The sequence below is a fragment of the Mustela erminea genome, chromosome 17, assembly GCF_009829155.1.
Source record: "Mustela erminea isolate mMusErm1 chromosome 17, mMusErm1.Pri, whole genome shotgun sequence".
In the NCBI taxonomy this organism is placed as follows: Eukaryota; Metazoa; Chordata; class Mammalia; order Carnivora; family Mustelidae; genus Mustela; species Mustela erminea.
Window position 1 is genome coordinate 5,073,004 of NC_045630.1, and position 23,270 is coordinate 5,096,273.

The window sequence follows — 23,270 nt, forward strand, 5'->3', positions numbered from 1 at the left end:
GCACCCCCAGACTGCTGCCACAGCCTTCCTGAACACACATGACTTCCTGTTTTCTAAATTCTCAGCCTGCAATGTCGTCTCCAGCCGGGTCGGGGCCTGGGGGTGAGGCTGGGCTGCAGCAGGGCCTGGGCTCAAGGTTCAGGCTGCAGGAGGCTGGGTCAGGCGGCTCGGAACCCGGCTGATCTTACCTGCACTGTGGTCTTTATGAGGAATATTGGTGCCACGAGTGCCTTTGTACTGAGAGCTTACCCGGTGAGGTAGCTGTGACATGATTCCGTTAGTGACACAGATGCGCCAGAGCCAAGACTTGTGCTCAAGCCCTCTACCTTTGAAGGACTGGTTTTTGCTGTGGTGCCCAAGTGTTTCCTGTTGAGGGGGAGACCAGCTGGACACGGGTGAGATTTCAAAGGCTGCCTTATAGGAGCGGGACAGTCTGTGCTCTTTGGGCTTCTGAAAGCAGAGCCAGGACCAAAGCTGTTTTTGAACAACTCTGAAAATGTGAGCTCTCCACCAGTGACTGCTGCGTGGTGAGCGCCCGGTCACCCAGGGTGTTCAAGCAGAGGCTGAGGGTATCAGAGGAGAAATGCCTACAGAAGGTGGGAGGCCCCCTGGAGAACTTGAATTCCAGAAGCGCCAGGATAAAGTGGAAAGACAAGGAAGGGAATTCACGTCAGACGCATGTGGGAACTTTCCTGCTTCAACTTCCTTGTCCGCAAGATAGAGTCGGTAGTAATTCTGCCCATGCGCTAAAGAGCTGTTCTGAGGATTCAAACAGATAACGCGAGGGCAAGTCTACACTGAGTGCAGGTGAGAGTTACGTTGTTATCCTTTCCCGAGGCCAGGAGAGCTCAGAAACGCCCCCCATCTCGAGCTCCCAAGCACTTCATGGATCTTTGTTTGATTTTATCCTCATACACTTGAAAGGCGGGTGTCTTCATGGTGAGCAGGGGAGCCGAGCAGGTTCTGTCCCCCGCCGTGGCAGGAGTGAGAGGTAGGGAGGCCTGGTCCACTCCTGCGGCTGCTTGGCCCTACAAGGCCTCTGTGGTAGTGGAGAAGACCCCTGAGACCGTGGCTCAGCGCCCCTTATCTCCGTGCACCTGCATAACTACCCGGCAGGTCAGTCTTCCCAGCCCTCTGGCAGGTGCGGGAACTGAAGTTCAGAGAGGTCAGGAAAGCAACCCCCCAACACAGAGCCAGGAAGAGGCCGATTCAGCACTGGAATCTTCGTCTTTCTGGCTCCAAGGCCTATGATCTTTCCTCTCCTCACGTGGCCTCGTGGGGAGGGGAAATAAGCAAGTGAAACCAAAATGTATCACTTGTGCTTTCCAGGGCTTGCTGGGGCGAGGGCACCAGACACGAAAGGCCCCTAAGCTGCTGGGACCACCTGCGAAAACCTGGCAAACAGTGAGGTGTGTGAGTTTAGGGCTAGGTGAGAAGTCTGGGTCCTGCACGCACAGGTGAGTCCCTCGCCCCGCCCCACCCCCAGGCAGAGAGGCAGGAAAAGTCCCAGGAACCCCACCAGCTCTGAGGAAGTTACTTTTCTCCTCCGGTCTCGGTCTCCGTTATACCCGAGTTGCGTAGGCCCCATAAGAGAGCCCTGGCGACATTCTGTATCTCACAGAATCGAGCTCCATCAGGCACAGGAAGCAATTTTAAAAGTACAGATTGGCGGCCACCTGGGTGGGTTAGGCCACTGTCTGGGCTCAGGTCATGATCCCTGAGTCCTGGAACCATGTCCCGCATGGGGCTCCCAGCTCCACAGGGGTCTGCTTCTCCCTCTGACCTTCTCCCCTCTCATGCTCTCTCATGCTCTCTCTCAAATAAATAAATAAAATCTTTTAAAAAATATACAAATTGGGGTTCAAGTGCGAGGACCCTTACCAGTTGGAAGAGGAGCTGGCAGTCCCTCTGCTCCCAAAAGGGGGGGGGGGGTTGGTGAGAAGAGTAAGTTGGCTGGGGGCGGCCAGCAGGAGTGTGTGCTCTCAGCTTTCTCGTGGCCAAGCCAGGAGGACTGAGACCTGCTTTTCCTGTTCTCAGAAGCTCATGGTCCGACTGGGACACAATACAATTCAAACATACCTCATCCAAAGAAATGAGACTCTGTAAGGGCAAGTGCCTCCTCCAGGCTGCCCCCCCCCCCCCCCCCCGCAATATTCCTGTGAGTGGTCAGTGCCAGGAAACTTCCTGAACAGGCAGCTTTTGTAGAGACAACAGGGTGTAGAGAGCCGGCTGGGCTCGCGCTCACTAATGAGACTCATAACGTTTTTAGATGCCGTGGGCTGTGGGTACAGAGACTCTGTGATCCCTCTCCGTTGCCATGGAGTCTCCTCTGGGCGTCTCACGTAGCCTGTTCCAGGTACCGTGGGGCAGGCGGACTCTGGCTTATTGGGCTTCAAGTAAAAAACATTGTGGCACGACGGGTGGGGGTCTTCAGAGCAGGAAGGTGCTCCCTGAGCTCCCGTGAAGCAGGGCAGGGTGGGGGGGGGTCGTGGAGGGGTGGGCAGCATCTGGGGCTGGGTGGGGACTGGAGGCCAGAGCCCAGGGTACATCGTGCACTCACTGCACGTGGCCGCGGGAAGACTGTGCGTGTCAGGGCGGGAGCCTGAGACAACACCGGGTCATCGAGGAGCTTGTCCGGGAGATGGTTTCCGTCGCACTGGGCGTGAGCAGGAGATGGAACTCTAGGGAAGACTGTTCATGCAGGATCCTGAGCCTGAGGCCCCCCCTGCCCCCCACTAGGACCATGTGCTGGAGAGGGAGGCCCTCCCTCTGCTGAGACCCCTCACCCTGCCCCCCCTCCCCAAGACTGTGCAGGCTAACGTCCTGGCCGCGGGGACCTGGGGTGGCATAAAGGTTTTCCCTCCAGGTGAGATCAGCAGGTTTCCTGCCAGCAGGATATGAAGAGCCCCGTGAAGAGAAGGAGAACTCTGCAGATGGTGACCGACACCGTCCCACATGCTGGCCGCCCACCACAGTCCTCTGCATGTGTCCCAGGGTCAGCGCTGTTGGAGGGGAGGGACAAGCGTCCGGCTTCCCACTTCAGCCGGGCCCTGGCGGTGCTGAGCTACACCGTGTTGGTGACGGGGATTGTCGTAAGCATCTGGGCAGTGACCTCCTGGCCGTGGACAAGGTCAGGCTCCGGGCCAGGCTCCCCCTCTCACCCCCCCTCCCCCAGTGTTCTAATCCTGTGTCCAGTACTGGGACTACGTGAGTGAGCAAGGCGGGCTCTTCCAAGGCTTTGGCTTGTTTTTCTGCCAGGTGTCCTCGTGCTTGTGTTTTACCCAGAATACCTAGAATCCCCTAAAACATCACTGCCCGCCATCAGCCTGGCCCCCAGGCAGCCTGATCATCTGGGAGCTTGCCTGACTAACACCTAGATGTGCTCCCCATGTCTGCAGCCCACCTGGACTTCAGTTTCCACATTTGCCGTGTGTCTGTCCAGGCGCAAGGGTCTGGCGTGCGGGTCCCCCGTTAGGCCTGGAAAATAGGGTCTCCTTATTTTCCAGATTTGCTGAGTGTGTCTTGGGCAGGGGGCCAGAGAATGGCCTGTGGAGGTCCGGGTTCAATGGAAAAAAGGCTCAGGGGGTCAGATCCTACCCCAGCTCTCCTGCTTTGCAAATAGGGCTTGTCGCCTTCCCCCTGGTGGCCATCACGTCTGGGCCTGCGCTGGGAGGCTATTGTTAGGTTGTCTTTGCTCTCGTCAACACAACTCTGATAGGAAGGCAGCATTTGCTAAATGGGAAATCATGTGACTGCTCAGAATACCTCCCCCTCATCAAATGCCCCCCAGTTTAACGGTGAGGGCAGGATCTGGTTAGCCGTGCGGCTTCGAACACCCAGAAGTTAGACACATCAGCGTCTCTCGTCCTACCTAGTTGAAAAGTTCTTTATGAAATTTGACCCTTTCTTCCTAAAAAAAGAAAGAAAAAGAAAAAATGTGTTGGTGATGATTTGGGGGTGGGGGGGCAATTACGGTGACAACAACAGCTGACCTGGAGCACTCGTGACGCGTGGGGTTGGGCACCTGCAGTCCTCACTACCGCCTAGTGAGACACAGACGGGTGTTAGCTCCATCTTCCAGATGAGGGAACTGAGCTTAAGGAAGTCGAGGGGCACACAGTTGGGAATTTTACAGAAAACACAGCATATAAGGACTGAGGCCTTAATTTCATTCTCCACGTCAGTCTGTGGGACGTGACTTTCTTGTAGGGTATGTGTGTGCGAGGCTGCACCTATGTGATGCTGTCCCTTCCCAAATCTCAACCCTGGAGACCCCCTGGCCGAGGCTCCAGCCAAGAACTAGTCAATGAGAAGCAGAGGGAGATGGGGGCGGGCAGCCATGACGGAGAGTCTGAGCAAGACCCTCAGTCAGTTTCTGGGCCCTTGCTCAGACCCTGGTTTCTCCTGGGTGCTGTGGGCCTGGGGCAGAGGCCAGGAATCGTGAGAGAAAACAATCGTAGCTGTAGAGAAAAGCAGCCACCATCCCCCATGTTAAATACTCACCTTCCTTCGCGACCGGATGTAATGAGGATTTGAGAAGGTGTGCGAGGGGCTCAGGGAAGGAGCAAACAGCTCTCTGCCCTGGCGATGAGGGTGCAGGGAAGAAGCTAGAACCAGGGAGCCAGTGTCTCTGCCTCATGCCTTTGAGGGGGCATCCTAGAAAACTCTCTGCTGTTTGAGGGAAGCCCCTCAACCCAGTGGAAACTATGGCCTTAGCCCCACGAAGGCAGAGACTCAGAAGACCTTACCCACCTCTTGGATGTCACTGTTCTTCTGGAAGAAATGGACAAAAACATCTACCAATATATTTTTTTATTTTATTTTCACCACACCCTTAAGGTAGATCTGATTACCAACCATTTTACAGATGAAGAAACTGAGGCCCAGAGAGGTGAGGTGACTTGTCCAAGACCACACAGCTACTTGGCGGCAAGGGAGGGGCTAGAATCCAGCTCCAGGGCTCCTTCTCTTCCAGCATTCCCTGGCACGGAGCAGGTGCCCAAGAAGTAGTTAATCAGTTACCGCATTGAATCAGGTCCTGGGTCCCTGTGGAACTCTCCGTGTGACCACTGCCTTCCGCAGGCCCATGGCTCCCAGCACAAGCACAGCTGGCTTGGGTGGATGGCGGATCCCTACCCCAGGAAATATGTTGCGGTTAATATCCTCTCCTCGGCCAAACCACACACAGCCAACTTGTCATGGGCCATAAAATCATGTTGCTCTTCAAAGAGAAAGAAAGAAAACCTGTCCCTGTTACTTATCTCTGGGGGAGGCAACCAGTCTCCTCCCGCACGGCGCTGGCTCTGCACAACATGAAGAAATATTTCTTCTCATTTGTTCTAAATTTACTGTCCAGTAATTTTTCTGTCCTCATTTTATGTGACAGGCAGCTGAGCGATTTTCTCCCAGCCTTTTTTCTGAATCTCAACCACCCCAATAAATTGCTGCTGACACCTCTTCTCCATTCCTAAAAGAAAAAAAATCACCCCAGTGTCGGTGGCCTTTCTCGGGGCGGGGGGGGGGGGGTGGCCTGCCTCCCAGGGGGTTTGGACCCTTACCTGTGGTCAGTGGGGGTCCTGTGGCTCTGCCTCAGGGCCCGAGGGCAGGCCAACTTTGCATCTTTGCTGAAAACCCAGGAAATCTAATGAACGGCTCCCAGGCACCCTGTGCTCAAAGCTCAGCCACTGGTCTCCAGCCGTCCAGCCCGGACAGCCTAGGAGGAGGGGAAGCTCGGAATCTGGGAGTTATGCGTGTGGGGTGCTTTGGGGGGGTTGGAATCAGCTATTGAATCTCCAGGGGCGAAGGTGGGGGGATAAGTCTCACCACTGAGGGAAGGGGGCCAGCTAGCAATGAGCTGGGAGAGGAGGGAGCTCGAAGTGGGTGGGAAAGTCCTGGGGAGCTCAAAGTGGAGCAGAAGAGGCAGTCGGGGAGGCATGGGGCAGCTGGGCCTGGGCTGGTGGCGGGAAGCTTACAAAGAGATCAGCCACCAGGGCCCCAAGAGGTCCTGAATCAGGGTGGGAGTAGAAGGTTTGAGATTGGGATTCAGGGACGTTAGAGGTGGAACCCGGGGTCAGCCTGGGATCACCTGCTCCCATAGGGCAGGTGGAGGGGGGGTAGATGCCCAAAGGCTGCTCCTGGAGAAGGGTGGGCGGAGCGGGGCCCAGGGCAGGAAAGTGATGCGAGGGGGACTCACTCCCTGCCAGAGTCCTGGGCACAGCCTCTGGCTTGCTGCTGGCTAGGGGGAGTCCTCTGTGTTTCTATGCGGGGTTGTTGGGAGGATCTGGTAAGTTATTCCATTAGAGGGGTGTCTGGCACATAGTAAACACTGAAGAAACGTTAGTTCTCACCCTTTTTAGTGGAAGAGGCCACTGATAGAGGGTGAATACTTTGCCCTGAGTCAACCCACGGACGCGCGGCCTCCACTCCCACAGCCGCGGCGGAGGGCTGCAGGTGGCCACCAGGGGGCACCCTGGCCTTGGGAGACGCCGCCACTGCGGGCCCCCGCCGCGTTCGCGGGCTCGCTCGGCGGAGGCCGGTGCTAGGACGGTTTGCAGGCTGAGCTGCGGCACACATCCCCAGCAGGAAGGACAATCTAAAGTCCACGCCTTCTCACTCGCAGTGCCCTGAGCTTTCAAACAAACACGCTCCGATTTAACCCAAACATTTACCATACGGCCTTCCCCGCTCCCTTTGCACAGTAATGCCAGCGCCCGCTAGATGTGCGCTGCTGGTTTGACAAGGGTTAATATGGCTGTGAGGACTCGGGGTTCATCTGCAAACTGGGCTGGAGCAATCTAGATGGAGTTCTGAGCTACATTTTGTAGGATGCGTCAGACTTTACCAGATGGCAGGGTTGCAGGGACAGAGAGGGAGAGAATATGTAGAGGGAACAGTGCATGCAAAGGCACAGAGGCAGAGTCTGGAAGAGCAAGGTGTGTCCCAGGGATTTTAAGTGCGGGAGGGGAGGGAAGGGGCAGGGACAGATGAAGCTGAGCCCGTGGGGCTGAGACCAGTAAGCAGGGAGACTGCCAGGTTCGGGCGGGGAGAGGCTCCCCAAATACACCTTTGTCTATGGCTCATGAGACCCCTTGGGACCCAGCCCCACACCCCCACCGCCCTGAGCGGTAGACCCTGCTCAGCGCCTGGCACTGAGGAAACTGCGAGTCAAGGGGGGAGAGTTAACCCAAATTCTCACAGTCCTAATTACTGATATTATTCAAACATCAGTCCTGTTCTCTGCCTGCGAGTGGGCCTTAGGGAGCTACATACCCTAGTTCAGGTGGAGTCATTCATTCAGACATGGGCATTTTATCAGGGCATGGTTCATGTGGGAGGTCGCACACAGCTGGGCTCCAGTGGGCCCAAGGCACCATCCTGTGTGCGCTGGGCAGCCTCACTTTCTACCTAGTTTCTGTTTCTTTCCAGTCTTCCCAGGACCTGAGGCCCCACCAAGCATCACATCTGGCTGTTAGCGGAGGCTGGGTTTTCCCCAGAGCTGGTCCAAGGGTACAGGAGGAAAGTTGTGGTTAGAAGGGGTAGAGAATGGATCTAGTTGCCCCACTTGCCCGGATTTCCTGGCCTAGTCAGTCCTGGGGCCACCTTGGGATGGTGGGCCATGTGCTGTCACCCTGGGCCTGGCTGATCAGTCTTATCTCTTGGCACAGGGGCACAGAGCTTTGGCCTGCTGGACCCCAAACTGTGCTACCTGCTGGACGGAATCCTCCTCATCTATGGTGTCATTATCACTGCCCTGTTCCTGAGAGCAAAGGTGGGTACCATGGGCCTTGGGGAGAAGGCGTGGGCTCCCCTGCTTGGTGCATGTTCAGAAGAGCCTTAGTGTTGGCAAGTCTCAAGCACGGTTAGGGCCTGGAGCTTGGTGTCCATGGCAAAGCAGGGAGCAGCCAAGGTTGCAGTTTGGGTGGTGGGGGAAGGGGGCGGGGTGGTGTCTGCCACAGCCCTGCGGTGGCGTGGGGGGCGAGTGGGAAGCTGGGCGTCCTCCTGAGGAGCCATACAGATGAGCAAACATCAGAGCATCCCAGGGCAGGGCTACTGCTAGCAGGAAAAGGGCTTATGTCTCAGACAACCGAGAGCCGGAGGTGGGGCACCCACGTGTGTTCCCAGGCTCTGCTGACCCACCGCTGATGGAGGTGGAAGCAACCTGTCTCTGGAAACCTCGGGGTCCCTGTCAGTGCACGTGAGGGGGGCCCAGAGCATGGGTTTTCAGCTGGTGCCTACAGAGCCTGGATTTCTTGAAAGGGCTGGACTGGTGTGCCCCGGTGCCCACAGCGGGTGGGACGTAACTCGGTCCCTGCGACCACTTGGGTCCTCGCGCCTACTGCCCTTTAGGACGGCAGACTTCGGCAAAAGTCTTCATTTGTAGAAGAGTCTTACCTACTCATTTTATTTTTAAAAGTGTGAGCAGGGGTGCCTGGGTGGCTCAGTGAGTTAAAGCCTCTGCCTCCCGCTCAGGTCATGACCCCAGGGTCCTGGGATCGAGCCCCGCATGGCATCGCATCGGGCTCTCTGCTCAGAGGGGGCCTGCTTCCTCCTCTCTCTCTGGCTGCCTCTCTGCCTGCTTGTGATCTCTGTCTGTCAAGTAAATAAATAAAATCTTAAAAAACAAAAGTAAAAGTGTGAGCACAGCTGTCCTAGATGACCTCTGGGGGGCTTCCAGGGCTGTGCCCCCGTAGGATCTCGCCGTTTCTCTCCCTCGGGCGGCGGGAACAGCGCCGAGGGCGAGGCTCAAGGACACTAAGCTGGAGCGACGCGGCGACGCACGAGGTCGCGAGAGGAGTGGGGGCCCCGTGCAGCCACCGCCCACCTCGGAGTCGCCCGTGGGGGGGGGGGGGGCGGCGCGGGGGGCAGCACGGCGCAGCAACCAGGCAGGGAGCGGGGCTCTAACCCGGCCACCCTCTCTCCCAGTTCCAGTTCTGCGGGAGAGCGGCCGCCCCCGAGGACCCGCAGGGCCCCAACCAGCTCTACAACGTAAGTCCGCCTTGTCCCACCCCCCGGGTTTTCTAGTCCGCACGCGGCGCAGGAACCGTCGGGGCCACGCGGGGGCTGCGAGCCTGCACGTCCTGCAGCCGATGCGCGGCGGCCGGCTCGGAGCCCCCCAACCCTCCTGTCCGCGGCTGGCGGGGCCCCTGCAGGTGGGGGAGGGGGTCAGTCGGCCTCCAGGGTAGCGGGGAGCAGATTCCCTCTCCCTGTGCAGTGGACCTGGGTCGGATCCGTTCACACACGCACACGCGCGCACACACACACGCACCACACGCACACGAGCCAGGGTGCTGCATGTTCTCGGAGATGCCCTGTGAGAGGCTGGTCCCCAGCTGGCCCCCAGCTTTCACCCAGAGCGCAGTCCCTGCTCCCTTCTGTGAGAGCCGCCTCCCAGAGGGGACTCCCCGTCCAGCGGTCCAGTCCTCCTGAGGGTGTCGCTCCTGGCTCTGAGGCTTTCCTGTCTGTTGTAGGAGCTCAATTTAAGAGGAAGAGAGGAGTATGAGGTTTTGGACAAGAGACGAGGCCTGGACCCTGAGATAGGAGGAAAACAGGTAGGGTATTCCTCTGTCTGCCTGTGAGTGTGAGTGAGTGTGAGTGTGCCAGCGGGCGTGCTGAGGACAGACAGGAGAGGCCTCCACTCTATCAGCACAGTCCGTCCTAACACGCTAGGGGCCTGGGGCCCCAGGACAGCCAGAGCCCCAGCTGCTTCCAGCCCCTCCTCTTCCTTCCCGGGACTCCATTCGGCATCAGAGGGACCTCCCACACGGGAACACGGCACTTGGCCCTTGCAACCAAGCACCACCCACCTCCCCTTAACCTGCTTGGCCACCCTGAGATGCAGGCCCCCAAAAGGACAGATCTGGTGAAGAGGTCCATGCAGGAAGGGCCCAAGGCCGTTGGACATGGAATTCTGGGCACCAGGTATCGCTTGGAGCAAGGTCCGGCTCCAGGCTCCTAGTGGCTCTGTTCTCTTGCCTGTGATCTCTGCACCCAGCGGGGAGGGGAGGCTGGATGAGGCCAGGGCAGGGTCCTCTTATAAACAGGGTTCAGGGGAGCCTGGGCAGCCTAGGCAGTTAAGCATCTGACTTTGGTTCAGGTCATGATCTCGGGGTCCTGGGGTGGAGCCCGTAGTTGGGGTCCCCAGTAAGCGGGGAGTCTGCTCCTCCCTCTCCCTCCCCCTCTGCCCTTCCCCCACTCATGTTCTCTCCACCAATCTCAGTTAAATAAATAAAACCTTAAAAAAAAAAAAAAAAGCAGGGTTCAGCCCCAAAGCCCAGGCTGCCCAGGTTTTAGGACACTGCTGCCTGACAGTGCCCAGCGGCCCTTGATGTTTCTGGCCAACTCCTGTCCCCCCAGCCCCGCCCTGTGCCGGGCATGTTGTTGCTAGAGCCAACGGGCGGGGAGGAGACTCTGGCAGTTTCCTTGGTCCCTGCCGTCCAGCCTCAGCTCGCCTCTCCTCTTTTCACTTAGATGAGGAGGGGTGAAGGGGGGGTTGGGGGTCACTAGGGCTTGCTGGGCAGTGACTGGCCCTGCTCTAAGTGAGGGTACTTGGCACCTTTTGTTTGAAGCCAGTTGTGACATGTTTGGCACTGTCTCTGCAAGGGGACACGAACCGGCTATCATATCAGCAGAAACCCCCGAGGCCAACCCTGGACAAGACTGGGCTGAGGAGGCCCTCAGGGGTAGGGGGTGGTGGTGGTGGTGGTTGTGAAGCCAGTGTGCCCCGGAGCGCGTGCGTGTGTGCTAAGAAGTAGGAGCCTCAGTAGAGCTGTGAGGGTAGGGGTGGCGGGGGCAGGGCTGTAGGAGGGAGCAGGGCCGGGGACGGGGGGCAGGCAGGGGTGGCCCAGGGTATAAGGAGGTGGCAGGAAGGGGGCTACTACTGTCCTGGCCTGGAGCCCCATCTCTCCACCCCTAACCTGCCCCTCATCTTTCCCAGCAGAGGAAGAGGAATCCTCAGGAAGTCGTGTACAATGTGAGTACAGGTGGACTTTGGAGGGAGGCTCTGGGTGGAGGCCCTGCTCCCTGCCCTGTGTCTTTGCCTCACTTGACCTTCACCTTCCTGTGCCACGGGACTCACCTGCTTGCTGCCTGCAGGGACTGGATGTTCAAAGGACACCCCCTTCCTTTGCCTTCTCCCCTTCCATACCTGGATCTGCTGGTGGTGGTGCTGGGGGGCAGCAAGGTCGGGCTGGGCAAGAAGCGGGGGGGGGGCAAGCCCCTCGGAGGGGCTTCTGCTCCCAGAGGCCAGACTCTGTTCCTGAGTGTCACCTCTTGTTGGAAGGTCAGCTCGCCACCTGGGTGTGGATCTGATTGTGGTTTTCAGGCTGTTGCTCTGGGGCTGCCCTGAAGGGGACGGTTGCAGGTAACCTCCTGGGAGGAGAGGCACCTCTTCGTCCTTCCTGCATATGGGGGAGGCACGGCCCATGGCCTTGGACATATAAAGAGACACGTAGCTCAAATAGATGGTGCTGGCGACTCCGGGTGAGCCCTTGCACTGTCCCCGTTCATGTGCTTCGGCTAGAACTCCACATTTCATCTTCAAATCTAGGTTGAGCTTCTCAGTTCAGTGCAAAAGGGCTGGCCGCTCAGAGAATGTCCCAAAGGGGGTGCCTGGTGGCTCAGATGGTTAAGTGTCTGCCTTCCGCTTGGGTCGTGATGCCAGGGCCCCGGGGTCCCGGGACTCAGTTCCACGTCGGGCTCCCTGCTCAGCGGGGAGCCTGATTCTCCCACTGCCTGCTGAGAAGAATGTTCCCAAGGGTGAGGAGCTGGCTGTGGCCAGAGAGGCTTGTGAGAATAAGGACCGGAGCTTTGACTGTGGGAGCTCCCTGCCAGGTAGGAAGCTGAGAGGCTTCCTCTTGTGCAGAAGCCCACTGTTTTCTGCATTAGTTAGTAAATTCAGTGTCCCACGCCCTCTGCTTTTTCCAGGCGCTGCAGAAAGACAAGATGGCGGAGGCCTACAGTGAGATTGGGATAAAAGGCGAGGTGAGTGCTGATTCCCAAGGTTTGGCTCAGGGTGGAGAGGCCCCCAGGCAGGGAGGGAGTCCCTCCTCACCTTCCAGAGGTCCCTGCTGTAGGCCTCCGTCCGAGTATCACCAACAGAATGCCTTGTGGTAGCTGTCAGGGGCAAAGCGTAACCCAGCTCTTCCCCACTCAACAGCACCTAAGGCAGTGGGGGAAGGTGATGTTCTTTCAGGAACCAAGTCTAGATCCCAAGACGCACTAAGCTTGTAAAGAGCAAGGCGAATCTGTCACCATCAGTAATCACCAAGTGCTTACTGTGTGCCACGCTGGGTTCAGAACTTAGGACTCTGGGACTCAGGGCAAAATGAAAACGCAGGGCCCCTTATTTCTAAAAGATTAAGAATTTCGGAATGATGAGAGCGGAGTGCTGACCCCTCCCGAGTAGGTGCTGTGTAGGTCACGTGTCCCCAAAGCAGGTCTGGTCAGTGCTTTACCAGGTAGGTGGTCTCACGTTATCCCCACAATAACCCAGCGAGAAATGTGTGCCCTGCAAGGCACGGGAGGTGAAACGACTTGCCCGAGGTCGCTTAGCTAGTAACTAGGGGAGCCCAGCTGTGAAGGGACTCTGCAGCCAGAGCTGTTCCCACTGCGTAGTTGTCACTCCCAGTGAGCACTGAAGCGTAGCCAGGAACTCTGCGAGTGGCAGGGACGCCCATTTATTCCAAGCGTCAGGCAACATGGCCAGCTCCCATGCAGCCTGGATTCCAGGACTCTGATGTCTCTGAGCACGTGAGTGGGGACCAGCAAACCTGGGCCCCATTGAAGCCAGTCCTCACCTTACCTGCCGAGTGAGGTCTGACCAGTCGCCTGACCCTTCTCCCCACTGCCTGCAAAACAGTCAGTCACCTTTGACTCTCTGGGGGCCCTGAGAGTTGGGGCCTTGAGTAGGAGGCTGCTGATGATTGACTGTCTGCTCATTTGGTTCCTTCTCACAGAACCAGCGTCGGAGAGGGAAGGGACATGATGGCCTTTACCAGGTAAGCTGCCTCTGATCTGTGCTGCGGGCACCCCCTTCCTGCCTGGTGCTGTCTAATCAGGGGCAAGTCTAGACTCCCCTCTTTTGTTTGCTTGGTAGCACCCAGCTCTTGCCATCAGCTGGCCAGGGCAAAAACCACAGGTCTCAATTCACGTCTCAGTGCCACATCTGCCCGGAAGGCCCTGGGGCATGGCTGAGATTCAGCCATCCAAGCATATGACTTGGTTCCAACCAGGAGACCATGGGAGGCACCGGCCACAGAAAAGCAGCAGCTGCCCAGAGGGCTGATGTAGGCAGAAGACACCTGCCTCTTCCCCCACTGCTCTGGGCCCTTGAAAGAAGCCTTGCTCTGCCTTGTATCCTCAGACCTAATAAGATGGCTGGATGGATGGGAAAACTGAAGGGGGAAAAAAATAAAGAGAAATAATAACTTTAAAAAGAAGATGTTACAGTTGGGTGCCTGGTTTATGTAAATCAGTGTGAAAAATTATGCAAACCAAGGATACCCAGCCTACGTCTCTAAAATATAATCCCCATCAGGTTCTTATTTGGCTACTTTTGGCTCCCCTGGGCTCTTCAGAGCTTGCTCGAGTGACTCCAACGTGTCAGACCACCCAGCTTGCCTGAGTTTAGAATGATGTCAAAGGGCCCTCAGAATCTTCCTGAGTGTGGCAGCTTTGATCTGTCTTCTGGACCAGGGAGAGCTGTTCCAGTGGGATTGGGACCAGCTTGCCTGCCCCCCCAACCCCCGACAAAGAGCATAAATGTAGTAAGGTGACATGGGAAGGAGGCTGGGGGGAGAGGGCTGAGGTCAGGGGGCCACTCTCTCCCCGTGACAAGTCCTGGCTTCCTGGAGGCCCAGGTATGAGGGACAGCAAACTCTCTGGAGCAAACCTGATTCCAGCTCAGAGTTCAGGGATGGGGTGCTCCCCTTCCTCTTGTATCCAACAGAAAGTTCTTCTAGGCCCACGCACAGGGCAGAGAGTGCGTCTCTCCTGCAGCCCTCTGGGAGGCACGAGGGGCTCCTTCTCCTCGTTGACCTCTAGGTAGGTTTGTGCCCATGCGGAACTCCTGACCCATTTTTCTTTTCTGATTTGCTTTCACCAGGGGCTCAGCACGGCCACCAAGGACACCTATGACGCCCTCCACATGCAGAGCCTGCCTCCTCGCTAACGGCACTAACCACAAGCCAGACCCGTGGACGCCCAGATTGTTAAGGACACAGGACAAAGCATTTATAACCCAGTTCACGCCCAGTTCACCTCCAAAGCATTCCCTCTTAAGAACTGGATGCTTTGCATTGTTAACATTTGGACATATCCAAATCGGAAACCATCATCCCTGGACTCCGGAGGGCAGTGTGAGGGCGGCGCGTTTTGGGGGTTTCTGCGGGGGCGTGGGGGGGTGTCTTCCGGTGCATTGGACACTGGGGACGGGCCCCTCTCCGGGAGGCCCCGGGCTCCTCCTCACAGCCGTGTTCTGTCCATGTATTGTCAAGTCCCCAGAGAAACCCCAAATGTTAGCACATATCCCAGTAGCCTTTATTGTTCCCTCGGGATTTGAGTGGCTTTGCTCCTGCTGTAAATTTGGCTTTTGTCATCAACCTGTGCCTTCATTTCAAGGTCATTTGTCACTGGGGCAAAGGGGCTGTTGTGTCTCCCCGTGAAAGGCCTGGGCGCAGGGGAGAGGATGGGTGGGGGGCGCGCGTTCGAGCTGGCTGAGGCAGGGGCGCGGGGCAGCGGCGACGGAGGCTCCGCGAGAGCAGGGCGGGCTGCGGGGCAGAGGACGGGCCCCCCTCAATCAAGCGTCATCCCTCTTTATCGAAACAGCATTTGTGGGCTGCGCACCCGGGGCCGGACGACGATGAAGAAGCCCCGCACGCCCTCACGGAGCTCTCCGCCTCCCGCGGGGGCCGTGAGCTGTGAACTGCCGGCCTCAAGGCACATGGTGTGTGCCACTGCGGAGTGCGAACGGCGGGGCGAGGGAAGGGGGTGCGCACACCCCTCCCAGGCACCCGTTCACTTCCCGGCGTCCCTGTGAAGGCTCCACAGGCGGCACAGCGCCCCGCACCCCTGCAGACACCCGAAGGCTGCGGCAGGCGGGAGTCGCCTCGGCCGGCTTCCGGGGTCGCCTGCGCCACCTGCTGGGATTCCCGCGGCCGGCTTCCGGCTTCCGGGGTCACCGGCGCCGGCTTCCGGGGTCGCCTGGGCGGACGTCCGGGAGCGCTGCCGCGTGGGGTGTCGTGTGTGACGCTCCGCTCGGCCGGTTGTCATTTAGCCGTTGTGCTAAAGCCCTGCTTACTTTCCGCATGGTAAACGCGCCGGCGAAGATGCCGCTTTCGCCCCGAGCTCGCGGCGGGTAACGGGGATTCCCGTGATTCCGTCTGGGGCTGCCCAGCCGGTGCCCTTGCCTTGGGGCGAAACTGCCGACTCCCAGCGAGCGCGGTGGCTGCTTGGACCCTGCGTGCAGGGACCGGGAGTGCTGCCCTCCGGGCCGGTGGCCGTGTCTCCGGGACGAGCGGGCGTCAGGCCGGGCCAGGCCTGGAAGGGGCCGGGGAAGCCGCCGGGACCGCGGGGCTCCCAGCCCCGTGGTCAGCTTGGGGACGACGGGCACGTGGCAGAGGGAGGCCCCGGAGCAGCCACGGTCAGCAGAGTGGGGGTGTGGGGGTTGCAAACGGCCGCTGACGCCTCCGCACAAACCCTCTGTCTGCAGGATTTGGGGAGGGCTGGAGGATGACAGAGGTCCCTTTGGGTCAGGTTCTCTCTAAATGTAAAAGCGGTAAAAGCAGCCCCAACTCGTCAAGCTGCCAATTAACAGTGGGTAGACTTCGAGATCAAAAACCCAAGGTCACGGCTGTTAAAAGCCCAGAGCCTTTGGGATTCCGGCGGGAGCGACTCGCATCTCAGCGAGGCGTGCATGTAACACCTCAGGAAGAGACGGCGCGCCATGTGAAACCTGACCTCGTGGGGGGAACTCAATTCCGTTCAACAAATATTTACCCTGCACCGACCTGTTTCTGTGCCCAGCACTTTGCAAGCTCCCTGCGAGGACACAGAAGAGCCACCGCAGAGCTGGATTCCAGCCACATCACGGAAAGAGCAGCATCGTCCCGCCGGTCATGACACCCAGGGGGCAGGTAGGAGGGGTTGCTGCCAGGGAAGGGGTGCAGACAGAGCCCAGCCAGGGGCTGGGGAAGTGGAGCGGGTTTCATGGGAGGATGGCTTCTGAGGACAGCTGGCCCTAATTAGGCGACCTGGTCACCAGGCAATGGAATGGGAAAATGATAAGGAGTGGCTTCAGCTGCCTTGATTCCAAGACAACAGATGGCCCTTTTTGGGTTACTACTTTTCTGTCTTCTCACTGGGCTTTTTAAAACCTGAGGTTGAGTTCATCTGTTAGTCAAAATGAGTAAGCCTCAGGCCTAGTCAAGGTCCGCTGAGTTATCTGCAGGCCACATGACCCGTACTGTTGGCTTGAAAATAAGAGTTTGACCCAATTCCATCAAGAATCTGACTCAAGAGGCAGGGAGGAAAGCTGGCAACCAGGTGTGGGTGCTGTGGCTGACCTGGGTGGGTGGGTGAGGACACGTACTGGACCACATGCAAGACAGACAGCTGGGCATGAGATGAGCACGCGCCAGTGGAGCGAAGCAGGGGCCAAGACAAGGTGTCCCCGGCGCCGCCCAGCTCCTGCCCTTCCTCCAGTCTGGCAGTCTTCTTTCCAAAGCACAGCTGGATCCTTTTCATCCCAGGAAGTTCTTGATCATAAAAGATGGGCCATCAACATACTTTAATTTAAAAACAAACAAAAAACATTCTTGGGGTGCCTGTGTGGCTCAGTCATTAAGCGTCTGCCTTCAGTGTAGGTCATGATCCTTAGGCCCCTGGTTTACAAACACAATAGTCACTGAAGGCCAGGTGTGGCAGGTATGAAAAGGGGAGGTGATCCATTCAAGCTAACAGGATAGCTTCAAAGGGGACTCAGGGCCTGGACATTTGCTTCTAGCCGTTTAGCTGTCAATCTTGTTCTGTCTGAGTAACTCATGCATTTTTATGACCTGGCCCTGGATAATTCTGTGAACCTATGACTCAGGCCTAACTACAAATGTATGTCCTACAACTCAAAGCCCTCGTTTCTGGAGAAGAAAAGGCAACAGTAAGAGTAGACATCATTCACTTCGTCTTACAGGTGATTCAGCTCGACAGATGACAACCAGGAGTGGGTTAAAATATAACCACATTTAAAAAAAAATTAACATATGATGTATTATTTGCTTCAGAGGTATAGGTCTGTAAATCATCAGTCTTACACAATTCAGAACACCATAACACATAACCTCCCCAGTGTCCATCACCCAACCACCCTATCCCTCCCCCCACAACCCCCAGCAGCCCTCTGTTTGTTTCCTGAGATTAAGAGTCTCTTACGGTTGGTCTCCCTCCCTGGTCCCATCTTGTTTCATTTTTTCCCTCCCTACCCCCCACAACCCCCCACCCTGCCTCTCAAATTCCTCATATCATAGAGATCGAATGATAATTATCTTTCTCTGATTGACTTATTTCGCTTAGCGTAATACCCTCTAGTTCCATCCATGTTGTTGCAAATGGCAAGATGTCGGGGTTTTTGATGGCTGCATAGTATTCCATTACACACACACACACACACACACACACACACACACACAGCCTCTTTATCCATTCATCTGTGGATGGATATCTAGGTTTAGTTAGGCTATTGTGGACATTGCTGCTATAAACATTCGGGTGCACGTGCCCCTTCAGATCCCTACGTTTGTTATCTTTAGGGTAAATACCCAGTACTGCGATTGCTGGGTCGTAGGGTACCTTTATTTTCAACTTTTTGAGGAACCTCCATTATGTTTTCCAGAGTGGTTGCACCAGCTTGCATTCCCACCAACAGTGTAGGAGGGTTCCCCTTTCTCCACATCCTCGCCAACATCTGTTGTTTCCTGACTTGTTAATTTTAGCCATTCTAACTGGTGTGAGGTGGTATCTCACTGTGGTCTTGATTTGTATTTCTCTGATGCTGAGTGATTTTGAGCCCTTTTTCATGTGTCGGCCATTTGGATGTCTTTTTTGGTGAAATGTCTGTTCATGTCTTCTGCGTATTTCTTAACTGGATTATTCTTTGGGTGTTGAGTTTGATAAGTTCTTTATAGATTTTGGATACTAGGCCATATCTGATACGTCATTTGCAAATATATTTTCCCATTTTGTCACTTCTCTTTTGGTTTTGCTGACTGTTTCCTTTGCTGTGCAAAAGTTTTTGATCTTATGAAATCCCAATAGTTCATTTTTGCCCTTGCTTCCCTTGCCTTTGACGATGTTTCTAGGAAGAAGTTGCTGTGGCTGAGGTCAAAGAGGTGCTGCCTGTGTTCTTCTCAAGGATGTTGATGGATTCCTGTCTCACTTTGAGGTCTTTCATCCATTTTGAGTCTTGTTTTTGTGTGCGGAGTAAGGAAATGGTCGTTTCATTCTTCTACATGTGGCTGTCCAATTTTCCCAACAACATTTGAAGAGACTTTTTTCCATTGGACATTCTTTCCTGCTTTGTCAAAAATTAGTTGACCATAGAGTTGAGGGACTATTTCTGGGCTCTCTACTTTGTTCCATTGATCTATGTGTCTGTTTTTGTGCCAGTACCATACTGTCTTGATGATGACAGCTTTGTAATAGAGCTTGAAGTCTGGAACTCTGATGCCTACTTTTGTTTTCCTTTTCAACATTCCTCTGGCTATTCAGGGTCTTTTCTGTTTCCATATAAATTTTAGGATTATTTGTTCCATTTCTTTGAAAAAAATTGATGGTCTTTTGATAGGGATTGCATTAAATGTGTAGACTGCGTTAGGTAGCATAGGCATTTTCACAATATTTGTTCTTCCGATCCATAAGAATGGAACGTTTTTACATTTCTTTGTGTCTTCCTCAGTTTCATTCATGAGTACTTTATAGTTTTTTGAGTACAGATTCTTTGCCTCTTGGTTAGGTTTATTCCCAGATATCTTGTGCTTTTGGATGCAGTTGAAAATGGGGTCAACTCTGTAATTTATTTCTTCTGTCTTGTTGGTGTATAGAAATGCAACTGATTTCTGTGCATTGATTTTATATCCTGATACTTTATTGAATTCCTGTGTGAGTTCTAGCAGTTTTGGAGTAGAGTCTTTTGGGTTTTCCATGTGAAGAATCATATCATCTGCAAAGAGTGCAAAAAGTGACTTCTTCTTTGCTGATTTGGATGCCTTTTATTTCTTATTGTTGTCTGATTGCTGAGGCTAGGACTTCTAGTACTATGTTGAATAGCAGTGGTGATAGTGGACAGCCCTGCTGTGTTCCTGACCTTAGGGGAAAGCTCTCAGTTTTCCCCCATTGAGAATGATATTCGCTGTGGATTTTTCACAGATGGCTTTGATGATATTAAGGTATATACCCTCTATCCCTACACTGTGAAGAGTTTTGATCAAGAAAGGATGCTGTGCTTTGTGAAATGCTTTTTCATCATCTATTGATAGTATCATATGGTTCTTGTGCTTTCTGTTATTAATGTATTGTATCACATCGATTGATTTGCGGATGTTGAACCAACCTTGCGGCCCTGGAATATATCCCAGTTGGTTGTGGTAAATCATCTGTTTAATGAACTATTGGTTCCTACTGGCTAGTACTTTGGTGAGAATTTTTGCATCCATGTTCATCAAGGATATTGGTCTGTAATTCTCCTTTTTCGTGGGGTTATTGTCTGGTGTTGGGATCAAGGTAATGCTGGCCTCATAAAATGAGTTTGGAAGTTTTCCTTCCATTTCTATTTTTTTGAAAAGTTTCAGGAGACTAGGTATTACTTCTTTAAATGTTTGGTAGAATTCCCCTGGGAAGCCATCTGGCCCTGGGCTCTTTTTTGTTGGGAGATTTTTGATGATCTCCTTAATGGTTATGCATCTGTTCAGGTTTTCTGTTTCTTTCTGGTTCAGTTTTGGTAGTTTATGTCTCTAAGAATGCATCCATTTCTTCCAGATTGTCAGATTTGCTGGCGTATAGTTGCTCATAATATGTTCTTATAATTGTTTGTATTTCTTTGGTGTTGGTTTTGATACCTCTTCTTTCATTCATGATTTTATTAATTTGGGTCCTCTCTCTCTCTCTCTTTTTGATAAGTCTGGCCAGGGGTTTATAAATCTTATTAATTCTTTCAAGGAACCAGCTCCTAGTTTTGTTGGTTTGTTCTACTGTTCTTTTGGATTCTATTTCATTGATTTCTGCTTTCATCTTTATGATTTTCTCTTCTCCTGCTGGGTTTAGGCTTTCTTTGCTGTTCTCTCTCAAGCTCCTTTAGGTGTAGGGTTAGGTTGTGTACTTGAGACCTTTCTTATTTCATGTATTGCCATATATTTTCCTCTCAGGGCCGCTTTTGCTGTGTTCCAAAGATTTTGAACACCTGTGTTTTCATTTTCATTTATTTCCATGAATTTTCTTAATTCTTCTTTAATTTCCTGGTTGACCCATTCATTCTTTAGTAGGATGCTCTTCAGCCTCCGTGTATTTGATTTTTCTCTTTCCTCTTGTGCTTGAGTTCTAGTTTCAAGGCATTGTGGTCTGAAAATATGTAGGGAATGATCCCAGCCTTGGGGGTACTGATTTGTGACCCAGGATGTGGACTCTAGAGAAGAATGTGTGTTCTGTTGCTTTGGGATGGAATGTTCTAAATATATTCGTGATATCCATCTGGTCCAGTGTGTTCAACCTTTTTTTTTTTCTTGTTGATCTTTTGCCCATTTCACTGAGGGGAGTGTTAAATCCCCTACTGTTATTGTATTATTGTCGATGTGTTTCTTGGATTTTTTAAAAAATTTAATTTTATTTTTTCAGTGTTCCCAGATTCATGATTTATGCATCACACCCACTGCACCATGCAAAACGTGCCCTCCTTAATACCCACCACCAGGCTCACCTAATCCCCCCCATTCCCTTCCCCTCCAAAACCCCCAGGTTTTTTTTTTGTCAGAGTCATAGTCACTCATGGTTCATCTCCCCCTCCAATTTCCCCCAATTCACTTTTCCTTTCCTTTTCCTAAGGTCCTCCATGTTATTCCTTATGCTCCACAAGTAAGTGAAACCATATAATTGACTCTCTCTGCTTGACTTTTTTCACTCAGCATAATCTCCTCCAGTCCCGTCCATGTTGATACAAAAGTTGGGTATTCATCCTTTCTGGTGGAGGCTTAATATTCTATTCTATGTATGGACCATATCTTCTTTACCCATTTGTGTGTTGAAGGGCATCTTGGCTCTTTCCAGTTTGGCGATTGTGGACATTGCTGCTATGAACGTTGGGGTACAGGTAGCACATCTTTTCAATACCTCTGTATCTTTGGGTTAAATACCCAGTAGTGCAATTACACGGTCATAGGGTAGCTCTATTTTTAATTTTTTTGAGGAATCTCCACACTGTTTTCCAAAGTGGCTGCACCAACTTGCATTCCCACCAGCAGTGTAAGACGGTTTCCCTTTCTCCACATTGTCTCCAACACTTGTTGTTTACTGTCTTGTTAATTTTGTGCATTCTAACTGGTGAATGGTGGTATTTCAGTGTGGTTTTGATTTGAATCTCCCTGATGGCTAATGATGATGATCATTTTTTTTCATGTGCCTGTTAGCCATTTGTATGTCTTCTTTGGAGAAGTGTCTGTTCATGTCTTCTGCCCATTTTTTGATGTGATTATCTGTTTTTAGAGGTCTGAGTTTGAGGAGTTCTTTATAGATCTTGGCTATCAGCCCTTTGTCTATAGTGTCATTTGAGAATATCTTCTCGCATTCCATATGTTGCCTCTGTTTTGTTGACTTTTTACTTTGCTGTGCAGAAGCTTTTGATCTTGATGAAGTTCCAAAAGTTCATTCTCACTTTTGTTTCCTTTGCCTTTAGAGACATGTCTTGAAAGAATTTGCTGTGGCTGATGTTGAAGAGGTTACTGCCTATGTTCTCCTCTAGGATTTTGACAGATTCCTACCTCATGTTGAGGTCTTTTATCCATTTCAAGTTTATCTTTGTGTATGGTATAAGAGAATGGTTCTTCTATACATAGCTGTCCAATTTTCCCAGCACCATTTATTGAAGAGGCTGTCTTTTTTCCACTGGATAATTTTTCCTGCTTTGGTGAAGATTATTTGACCTACAGGTCCATGTCTGGGCTCTCTAATCTGTTCCATTGATCCCTGTGTCTGTCTGTGTGCCAGTACCATGCTGTCTTGGTGATCACAGCTTTGTAGTAAATCCCTTGAAATCAGGCAATGTGATACCCAGTTTTGTTTTTCTTTTTCCATATTTTTTTTTAGCAATTCAGGGTCCTTTCTGGTTCCATACAAATTTTAGGATAGTTTGTTCCAGCTCTTTGAAAAATGCTGGTGGAATTTTGATTGGGATGGCATTGAAACTATAGAGTGCTTTGGGCAGTATAGACATTTTAATAATGTTTATTCTTCCGGTCCATGAGCATGGAATGCTTTTCCATCTTTTTGTGTCTTCTTCAATTTCTTTAATGAGTGTTTTGTAGTTCCTCGAGTACAGATCATTTACCTCTTTGGTTAGGTTTATTGCAAGGTATCTTATGGTTCTTGGTGCCATAGTAAATGGAATTGATTCTCTAATTTCCCTTTCTATATTTTCATTATTAGTGTATAAGGAAGCAACAGATTTCTGTGCACTGATTTTGTATCCTGCCACGTTACTGAATTGCTGTATGAGTTGTAGTAGTTTAGGGGTGGAGTCTTTTGGGTTTTCCATATAAAGTATCATGTCACCTGCAAAGAGAGAGTTTGACTTCTTCTTTGCCAATTTGAATACTTTTTATTTCTTTTTGTTGTCTGATTGCTGTTGCTAGGACTTCTAGCACTATGTTGAACAACACTGGTGAGAGTGGGCATCTTTGTCGTGTTCCTGATCTCAAAGGGAAGGCTGTCAGCTTTTCCCCATTGAGAATGATACTCCTTGTGGGTTTTCATAGATAGACTTTATGAAGTTGAGGAATGTTCCTTCTGTCCCTATACTTTGAAGCATTTTAATCAGGAATGGATGCTGTATTTTGTCAAATGCTTTTTCTGAATCAGTTGAGAGGACCATGTGGTTCTTCTCTCTCTTCTTATTGATTTGTTCTATCACATTGATTGATTTGCGAATGTTGAACCACCCTTGCATCCCAGGGATAAATCCCACATGGTCATGGTGGATAATCTTTTTAATGTACTGTTGGATCCTATTAGATAGGATC

General features: G+C 52.8%; 1 protein-coding gene across 3 annotated transcripts in view; it reads left to right on the forward strand.

Annotated features, from left to right (window-relative positions):
* CD247 (CD247 molecule) overlaps positions 1 to 14,352 on the forward strand; it is a 68,428-nt gene extending 54,076 nt beyond the window's left edge. Inside the window, exons 1-8 of one of the 3 annotated variants that reach the window (XM_032317610.1) lie at positions 4,768 to 4,891; positions 7,665 to 7,768; positions 8,923 to 8,985; positions 9,468 to 9,548; positions 10,934 to 10,969; positions 11,923 to 11,979; positions 12,954 to 12,995; positions 14,102 to 14,352. In XM_032317610.1, coding sequence (XP_032173501.1) covers positions 4,783 to 4,891; positions 7,665 to 7,768; positions 8,923 to 8,985; positions 9,468 to 9,548; positions 10,934 to 10,969; positions 11,923 to 11,979; positions 12,954 to 12,995; positions 14,102 to 14,167 — 558 coding nt within the window. In that variant the 5' untranslated portion in view covers positions 4,768 to 4,782 and the 3' untranslated portion in view covers positions 14,168 to 14,352. Of the gene's footprint in view, positions 1 to 4,767; positions 4,892 to 7,664; positions 7,769 to 8,922; positions 8,986 to 9,467; positions 9,549 to 10,933; positions 10,970 to 11,922; positions 11,980 to 12,953; positions 12,996 to 14,101 lie in introns of those variants that run through there. The other 2 variants (XM_032317611.1, XM_032317609.1) reach the window with 2 other exon arrangements.
* The last annotated feature ends 8,918 nt before the right edge of the window (positions 14,353 to 23,270 follow it).